General features: G+C 44.5%; 1 protein-coding gene across 2 annotated transcripts in view; it reads left to right on the top strand.

Moving 5' to 3' along the window:
- Nucleotides 1-5236, top strand: part of SENP5 (SUMO specific peptidase 5) — a 19300-nt gene extending 14064 nt beyond the window's left edge. For both annotated transcript variants that reach the window (XM_019619108.2, XM_019619107.2), the window contains 4 exons: nucleotides 902-1039; nucleotides 2548-2631; nucleotides 3976-4026; nucleotides 4113-5236. In XM_019619108.2, coding sequence (XP_019474653.1) covers nucleotides 902-1039; nucleotides 2548-2631; nucleotides 3976-4026; nucleotides 4113-4223 — 384 coding nt within the window. In that variant the 3' untranslated portion in view covers nucleotides 4224-5236. The remainder of the gene's footprint in view (nucleotides 1-901; nucleotides 1040-2547; nucleotides 2632-3975; nucleotides 4027-4112) is intronic.
- The last annotated feature ends 4330 nt before the right edge of the window (nucleotides 5237-9566 follow it).

Below are 9566 nucleotides of genomic sequence, written 5' to 3'. Positions count from 1 at the left end.
TTTTTTTTTAAAAAGAAAAAAGCAGTATAGAAATCTTCCCACAGGATGAGTTCATTTTGTTCAGCATTCTGTTTCTTCTCAGCATTCTATTTCTTCTCAGCATTCTATTTCTTCTCATTTTCTGGACTGTACCACCAAAACCCCAGCAATTAGACAACCCTTTGGAGAGGAGTGAAGATCATGAAAGGCCTGGCTTGGCTCTCTTCCAAAAGCGTAAGGCTCATCTGCCACACAGGCACCGGCCTGTTGCATCTCCTCGACTTCTTCTGTACTTGGAGGCTTTCTCCCTCGTCTGCCTGCCTGTGGCCAACAGTGCAGCTGCTGCAGCACAAAGCTCAAGGAAGGAAGCGTGCATCTGCATTGCATTTCCCCTTCCCTGCTGGCTGGAGCACCGTGCAGCCCGGCTGCCTTCCCATCTTACAGCAGGGGGAGTCGGGCTCCACTGCCTGCTGGCTCTGGGGGCTTTGACACAGCCGCTCCGTGCATCACCTGCCTGTGCCAGGGTGGAAGTTAGCAGTGGTCATACTGCAGGAATAGCATTCTTGAAGAGTCATAGTTAACTCACACTGAGTCTCAGCTGTATTCCCATCGTTACTCAGAAGAAGACCCACTTGGGTACAGATGCTGAAGCACAGAGTGGGCAGGCTTTTGCCACAAAGGCTGTGGTGACTAGCTGCGGTGCTGTGTGATGCTCCTTAGCTGCTGTCAGTGCTGTAGATGTACTTTTGTGCCTGCTTGTGAGCTGCGTGTGAGAGGCATGTGAGGAATGTGTTAGAAGAGTGGGGGGTGGAAAAGACCGCTTCAGTGAGGGGTTGTTGGAGGGGGCACTGGGATATGATTTAGTCTTATGGTTTTCTGTATATTGTTCCTCTAATCCTCTAATGATTATTGTTCTTGCCAGGTGGACTTGTTCAGAAAGACTCTCTTGCTGATCCCTATTCACCTGGAAGTCCACTGGTCCCTCATTACTGTGAACATCCCCAACCGAATTATTTCGTTTTATGATTCCCAAGGCATTCATTTTAAGTTTTGTGTAGAGGTAAGAGTGACAGCTTTTTTGCAAGGTTTGAACTGGTTCTTTAAAGAAATAACCCCTCGTCCTGTTCATCCTTAAACTTTAAAAAGCAGCATGTCTGCTGTTGACCTGGAGGGTCCCAGAGTGAACCCACGCCAGGAAGCTGAGGTCAGATTGCACGTTCCCTAAATAGTCTGGGTGTGCCTCGGCGAACCTCTTCTTGCTCTGCTTTGTCACTTGCACAAAGAGCAGGGGCTCAGAGCCATAGCTGTAGGTAAGAAGATAGTCTGAGAGTGAGAGCAGGTCTTTGCTACAGGACGCGGCTTTAGGAGCTGACAAATTGCAGTACTTTGTGGGGAGGTTGCCAAGGTGAGAGAACAGGGCTGAAGGTGCTGTAGTGCTGCCCAGCGGGGTTTATTTGTTACTGTGCCTCTTTTTCCTCTGCACAAGTATGGAGTGAGCACTTCCAATTGTAAACCAGCTACCTTCTGAAATTGTTACCTGAACACTGGAGTGAAAATATCAGTCCTTCTTTTGAAGAACAGTCAGGAAGTTTTTGCTGGGACTAGCAAATTGCAGTGACCTCTTACAAAAGCTAATTTTGTCAACTTAATTGCTTGTTTGATGTAGCAGTCCTCTACTTTAAACTGTGTGTAGCTGTTGGCTTACAGCAGAGCAGTAATTACTGTACCCAGGAGGGTTCCCGGCCAGCACTTCTGAATGAAGATAGTGGCTTCCTTTTGGCATTTGCTGAAGGTGAAGCCAGTGTTTGTTCTGGGAGCAAGAGACCTCGTGCTCTCTGGCTTCTGAACCTGCTGCATAAACTAGGGGTCCCTCTGCAGCCCCACAGTCTGTCCTGCAGCTTCCCATGCCTCTTAATTGTCTCACGAACGTAAGGTATTTCTGTTTTTGCCCTTTCTTGGGGTAGGAGGCCAGTACTCAAAAATCTCCTGTGATCTACCCAGTAAGTTGTATGTTAGTGTGCTGAAGTGTGTTTAAATTGTGCTATAAACCACCAGCCTGTTTACAGAGAAGTAGGATTTACTTAACCCAAGACCAAAGGCTCATTTATCTTGCTTCCTTCTCTTGTGTTGGACTATTTTTTCCTGTATGTCACTAAAATGCTCCCTTGAGCTTTGTTGATTAGCTGCAGTACTCAAAGTGTTTTTCATTGGAATTCAGGCAGGAAAAGGCTATCATCCTGAATGCCACGGTGTCATCTGAGTGAGAGCCCAGGTGCTGAAGCTGTGGGGTGTGTCCATATGGCTGAGAGCACTGTGACATTGTGTACAAGGGCCGCAGTGTGCAGTGGGGCTGAGGAGCTTTAGAGCCTCCGTTGATGGACCGAAACGAGCCTGGGTGGTGTGGAAGGTGTTGGTCTCTACCTCTAGGTGTGAGCTCAGCTCTAATACTTAATGCTTACCTGAAACTTGTCCTCACTGTCAAAAAGATGTCAACGAAGATGTCAGTGTTTCTCTCCTGTTCCTTCCCTGGTGAATAATTTTGTTGTTTTCTCATCTTTCCTTTTAAAGAACATTCGAAAGTATTTGCTGACTGAAGCAAAAGAGAAGAATCGCCCCGAGTTCCTTCAGGGTTGGCAAACTGCTGTGACAAAGGTAAATGGCAGCCTCCTGCGTCCTGCAGGGTGACTTTCTGGCAGATTTTAGGAGATTGCTTCTAAACCTATATATTTTTTATAAGCAGTGAACTGTTTCATGCTGACTATGAGGAAAGTGGTAGGAGCTACAGGTGGTTACACATGGGAATTAAAGCTCTGTCATTCACCCACCCACCTCCAGTCTTTAATACATTCTGCATGTAACTTGGTGACCTGAGCCTGGTCTCTGGTCAATTAAATATCCAAGCAGCAAAAGCTGTATCTGATACCCAGGTTGGCACAAGGTCATGGACAGGGTGAGCTGGGGGCTCTGCTTTCTAACTTCTCCCAAAACTATGCTATGAGGAAACAGATGAGTGCTGCTGCTGCCTGTGTTTTCTATTTGGGATGGATAGGCAGCTTGAGTCTCCGGGGCTGTTTGTAGCACATTACATTTGATCACAAGTAAACAAAGTCTGGCAGCAATGAAAGGCAATAACTTGTCTGTAGTGTAAATGAAGGAATAGGAGATTTGTGTAGCCATCCCAAAATGGCTCCAAAGATTAAAAAAACAAAAACAAACCAAAACCAAAAACCAGGTCATTGCACTCTAGACACTCCCAACAACTCCCTCATTGCACAGGATTATTTTTAGATGACACTACAGTGGTAGAATGATTCCCTTCCATGCTTATGCACACTCTGTGCAGTCAGAGTTCATCTTCGTATATTCTGTTAGGTAGGGGATTTGGGAGATGAGAAATAATAATTTTCCCCCTTCAAGTGCAACTGACGTAGTGTATCAAAGTTCATGTATGGAGAAGTAAAAAAGGTTGAAAGTCACCATTTGAGGATGCTTGGTCAGTGCTGCTGCCTGACCACTTGTCACTTTTCGTGTTCCTTCAGAATCTGTGGTGTGACTGGGGGAGAAAAGCCACTGCTTGTCACATAGGTGCTGAGAATAATCTTCCTCTAGACCTGAGTGACTTTGCTTATACAGTTTGGTGCTGTGTAAAGCTGATAGTGCTGCACAAACATTTATTTTAACTAATTGAGGAGCTGTACTGCGTAGGTCACTAAAAGAAAATAAACTCGAAAGAAAGATTTGTAATTTGTTTTCAGGCCAATAGTATATATTTTTCTGAACGTAAGGTGCTATTCTAGCTAGGTATTGAGTGTCACCTTGTGAAAGTTGGGATGGGCATACGTAATTGCAACTGCAGTTACTGTTGCTGCAGAACAGTTGTCTCTGGGAACAAGATACCTAATAGTTGTGCAGAATCTGCTTTAGGTTTGAAGCTGGACTTACAGAAAGAAAGAATGGGTAAAGTTCTAATGTGTCTCTTGTTTGTTTTCCTTCTAGTGCATTCCACAACAGAAAAATGACAGTGACTGTGGGGTTTTTGTGCTCCAGGTAAGAGCTTTTTGCAAGCAATCAATGGCTTATATTGTCTGTGTTGTAAATGTCCTGTTTCAATTGAGCCTTTTCCTTTTCTTCAGTACTGCAAGTGCCTCGCCTTAGACCAGCCTTTTCAGTTCTCCCAGGAAGATATGCCCCGAGTGAGAAAAAGGATTTACAAGGAGCTGTGTGAACGCCAGCTAATAGACTAATAAAATGCAGCCAACCTAATTTCTCTGGCATTTCTGACAAGTTGCAGCTGGTGTTTGTTTACTTGAATTTCTGAAAACTTCCCGTGAATTTTGAGCAATTCTCAGCTGAGTGGTGTGGCCACTGTTGTTACCTCAATTTTCTGACAAGCTCTGTAACTGGCAGAATATAACAGAGTTGCCGTAAAATATTCCTAATGTCAGTTTGGTTCTCTTTTGTTCTTTCCTGTATTTAATATTTATTATCTCAGCATGCATATAGGCAAAGCATGCAACTAAAATCATAAAGCTGTAGATTTGGTGCACCTTTGAGATGTAGCTAGAAATGACAAATACAGGTGAATTTGTCTGGAAACAAAAAGATGCATGATATGTTTTCTAATGCAATAATGCTTTGAATGTATCAAAAAAACCCCACACAACTCAATGCCATAAAGAGAACAGCTAGAATCTGTTTGATTATTCTGTTGTCCCTGGTGTGGCTGAAAAGTACAGAATTGCCACTTCTTAGGGTGGCTAAATTCATCCACAGAGTTCATTTGCAGAGTCCCCTTTTTTAAATAGCTGAAATTGGTAACCAAGTTTGTTCTGCTAACACTTACCTGGCTGTCATTGGTCAGCCTGCCCCCATAGATAAAAAGCAGCCTTTGCACAGAAAGGAGGTTTCACCATTTGTCTGTGTAATAAAAAGCTCGAAGATGTGCAGTCAGTCAGATTGATGGTGTGTTCCTCCACTCTGCAGAAGTCTCCATGGTGTGCGTATTAAGGAGGAGAATTGTAAACCTGGCTCTGAAGAGTCGTGGTTCAAATACTAAGATAAAATCCTTGGCTGTAACTGTTTAAATCTCAAATGACTTTGAGTCATTTTTCCACAATATGAAATGAAATGAAATGTACCATTTCTGCATCTCTCCCTTCAGCTCTGTCTTTAAATGAATTCCCTTCTAGCTTGTTGTCTTTAACCTCCCATTGGCTTTTGCCTTCATTCAAATATAAATTAATTTGTTTCTGCTGCATCTGCTATTTGATTGTCTCCAAGCATCCCTGGTTTCGTTTGCGTTCAGCAGCACTGATGGGACTGGTTGGGAATAATAGCACTTGTGGTGGGTGCTTACAAACACAAAAAAATCATGGTTCTGCTCCAGAGGGGCAGGAGGCTGTAAATCCAGCACTAAACTTTGCAGTATTGTTGTACTGAGCAGGGATAAGTGGGAGTGGTAGATCTTGAGACTTCAGTTTTTCTGCCTTGATCTCTAAACTGTGATGTGTTTTTTGATCAAGGAAGCCAGTTCTGTTTGAAGAGACTGTTGTATGGGACTGCTACACCAGCAGAAGCCTTTGCTGTGTTTTTCTGCCAGTTGAGGGAGTGAGCCCAGAGGAAAACTGTTCTCAATACTACACATCATCTGTTGCACAGCTTTGCTTTGACTCTGTGTCTGTCCGTGGCCCTGACTTGTGACAGAAGAAAACCACTCTGACTTTGCTGTCTTGCAAATTAACTCAGGCTTGAGCCGAACCAGGTGCAAATCCCTCCTGGATTATCAGAGGGAGCTGGGAAAAAAGAGGGAGTGCCAAGTGCAGTCAGGCTAGGAGATGGAAGCGTGCACATGCTGAGCTGTGCTGGAGGAGGAGGTTCTGCAGTAGCTTGGTGTGTTCCCACTTCGCCTTGTTGGCAGCTGGCAAGGGCTGGCTTAATTGAACAAGATAAGGAAGGCCTGAAGCACTTGGCTAGATAATTTAAATAGGGGACTTAGTGAATCAAAAAGAACCTTAAGACCCAGAGTGGCCAAGCATAGATTTACTGGTCATATGGTGCAGAGGACCCCACAGCACATGGTTCCGTTGTCTTTCCCAAAAGTATTGCTGGCACAAACATCAGCACCTTGGGGTGAGTGACCGTGAGCAGTGGAGGGTGACTTCCATGGAAACTGAAGCTTGGGGATGCAGTTTCTCATGTGCTAGGCCAGAGCATTTTAGCTAGTGCCGCCATTCTCATCTCTGCACGCTGCTATTGTGTCAGCGGCATGAATGCTGATCCTGCCATGTGGTGAGACCAGTTCAGCTGATGTTGGTTAGAACTAGCCCAGCCAGACTGCCACTCTTAACTCAGAGGACAGAGGAGTTCTCACGAAAGCGGTGCCAGCTTTGGATGCGTGCAAGTGAAGCCATGTCCTCGGGCAAGACTCCCTGCGAAGGGAATGAAATACAGAAAGGGAACTGTAGAAGCAAGTTGAATTTATATCCAGAACTCAAGATGATGCTAAGGAAGCTTGAAAGATGTGGTGGTGTACCAGCATAGGAGATGCTGACTTTTTAAGGAAGATGCTGTGCTCGCGGACATTTGTCTTTGTGCAGGAACTGAAGCGCAGCTTCCTTTTCCAACCCTTTGGTGCCTGCAAGCGATGGGTAGGAATCTGTCTTTTCTGTATGAGAGGCTGGCAGGAGATTTGAAATCCTGATCTCTTTATCAGTGGTGTCAATAAAAGGACAGTATTTGTGTGAAGTTTGTGTATAACAGCAACGTCGATGCTTTGAAGCCAGTGCATATGTACACCAGATCGTGGGAGGGGAGGGGGCTCACGTCTGAGTCGCTGCCTGGTGAGCTGGAGAACAGGGTGGGGAAAGATGTGTGTTGGAAAGTACTTCTTGTGTGCTTCCTTGTCATCTAGAGGTTTGCTGACAAGTGTTCCAGTTGCTTATGGGGCAGTACAGAGAAGCTGAACTCAAGTCTCCAACTGTGAGTACAGCAGTGAGAGGCCTCTGAAAAAAAGAAGGGGAAATTGAAAACAGAGCTAATGTAAGCAAAGTCTGTTGGTGCAGGGTGGAAATTAATCACAGGCCGTCAGAATCTCAGACTCTGTAATGTTGTATCTTGTGAAACTGGACTAATTAACTCCTCCTTGGGAATGTCTTTGATGCCTTAAAGGAGATGGACTCCATAATCTGTAGTCGTTCTACCATTTCTTAAACATTCGGGACTACGTAGAGTGTTTTTATTATGAGAGGCACATTTATGTGGCTGTAGTTATGGCTGTTAGCAATTCCATTAATATGATATTCAGAATTTCATAAATCACTCTGAACAGGTTTGGCTGATGCTTAAATTTCATGACTTGTTCTGAAGAGATTGTCTCGCCATGCTGAATTATACAAATAGGCCCAGAACTGGTAAAGCCTCTGTCTCACGCGTGACAAATTCAAGCTAGCTGAGCTGTGATGAACCTTCAGCACAATTGGAAATAAATGATTAGTTTCCATTTTGTTTGCTTTAATCCATAGTTCAGAATGACTGTGCAGCTGATGTAAGTAAGTTAGAAAACAAAAGTGGTTCTGCAGGGCATAGGAATATCCACTGCCGAGCCCTGAGTGGAGCTGAGGGTGGACCTTAGTGTGGTTCCTTGGTGCCCCGGGCTGTTCTGAGCTGGGTGTGCAGGTGATACCTGCGAGTTTCGCTTGCACCAATTGCTGAGCCAGGCAGGCTTGTGAGGAGCTGATGGCCTGTAGCTTCTGCGGTGTGGTGTTTAACCTGTCCTTACTTCCTCAGAGTTTTGATTGGCATTATCTGCTGTAACGTTTGTTCAAGTTAACCAAAGATTTAAACCCTGGGAAGTAACGTCGATTCAACTCCGCTGAGCAGTAGCAGTGTTTTGTGGGTGTGTTCTTCCATCAAATGAAGCTCACGTTCCTGTGAAGTAATAAAACAAAGTTTTACCATAAACCCTATTTTCTTTCAGCAGATTAGTTTCATTTTAATTTTAAAAGCAACTGATGTGATGATGGAGGGAATGTTTGTAGCAGCTTGTTCTGGAGCCCATGTTATTAGGAGAAGCCTCCCCAGCTGATGAGTTCAATAACTCTGAACTGTACACTAATGATGCTCCCTGTTCCGTAGCATTGCCAGGATGGAGCTCACTGTGGTTTAAGCCGTGACAGCATACAAGATTGGAGGTGTCACATATTGCATAAATAAGGGCGGAAATCTTGTGTTAGACACTTTGTACTAAGGTGGCATTTAAAAAAACACAGATCTGTCGACAGAACAGGTAGGACTTAAATTGCTTCACTAGATCAAACCAAATTAATGTCCTTCTGATAGTGCTTGCTGATGTAGCTGTGTAACCAGAGTTAAATCTTGTCTCTGCTGAACTTTGCAAAGCCATACAGCTTGTGAATTTGTGATAATGGGAGGAATGAAGGCTTGGTGAATGATTCTTTAAGCTATTAATCATGAGACTGGCAACATCATTGTCTTTATTACATTCATAATTTAAAAATCCTATCATGGAGGAGGAAACATGGATGCTTGTTAAATATATTATTTCACTGGAAAGTGCTAAGAAATCAGACCATTAAAGTACAAAATTGTAAGAGGTGCTAGAACCTTGCCAGGAACAATAATTACTATTTATGTGTAATAGGCATCTGGAGGGAAAGAGATGGGTCTGGTTTGCTTGAGCCTGAACCTAATGGATTTTACAAGTAACCAACTAGAAGGATTTGGGGATTGAATTTAGTTTTCAGAGCATGTAATGTGACAAACCTTAGAACTGAATCTGTTGCAAGCTGAGTAAAATATCTTCAAATAAACTGATTTGTTTTCTCTGCACGCAAGTAAGCAGAATGAGTGCGAAGCAGCTCCTGCCTGACATCCTGAGGAGTTCTTAGTTGGTGTGTTTGACTTCCGCTTTGCTGGTAACTCATCTCCCTAATAGTGCTTTCCTGAGGCTCCAAGCCTTACCTAATGCTTCCTTCCAGGCAGCTTTGGGAAGAGGCTGGGAGGAAGGGGGATCGAGGACCTGCACTGCGTTGTGTTAAATGTGTCACAGAGCGAAGGGCAGGAGGGAAACTGAGCTTTAAATAAGATGTGTTTAACTGGATAATGTAGGTCAGGTCAAGTTTATGGTATATGAGCTTGATACAGACAAGGAGCTGCCTTGTTTATGGAAACCTTTGGGATTAGCAAGAGAAACCTGGGGAAGAGATGCCTTCTGCAGGGCCCGCTGCCATGCTCCGCAAGCAGGGATGGTGTCTTGCTTCAAGTCCATGCATTTTAGGTCAACGGAATGCAGGCAGCAACTGCAGCTAAAGAGGAAGCTCCCAGCACAGCATTCAGCTGAGCATCACGTTTGTTCAGGACGGTTGCGGCATGACGATTTATCCTCAGCATCTCTGACAGCTCCAGCCTATTGAGAAGCAGACAGGCGTGCTCCTGCTCTGCTGCCAGCACTGCCTGCAGGCTCGTACAGACGGTGCTGATTCCAGCTCACCTTTCAGCTGCTGGCTTCCTTGGCTTTTCTGTTTTGTTTGTTGTGAAACAAAGAAGTCTGGGCTGCAGAGAAGTTTCAA

Source organism: Meleagris gallopavo, chromosome 11 (genome assembly GCF_000146605.3).
Source record: "Meleagris gallopavo isolate NT-WF06-2002-E0010 breed Aviagen turkey brand Nicholas breeding stock chromosome 11, Turkey_5.1, whole genome shotgun sequence".
In the NCBI taxonomy this organism is placed as follows: domain Eukaryota; kingdom Metazoa; phylum Chordata; class Aves; order Galliformes; family Phasianidae; genus Meleagris; species Meleagris gallopavo.
The sequence above is the reverse complement of the archived record's forward strand: the minus strand, read 5'-3'. Positions and strand labels throughout refer to the sequence as shown.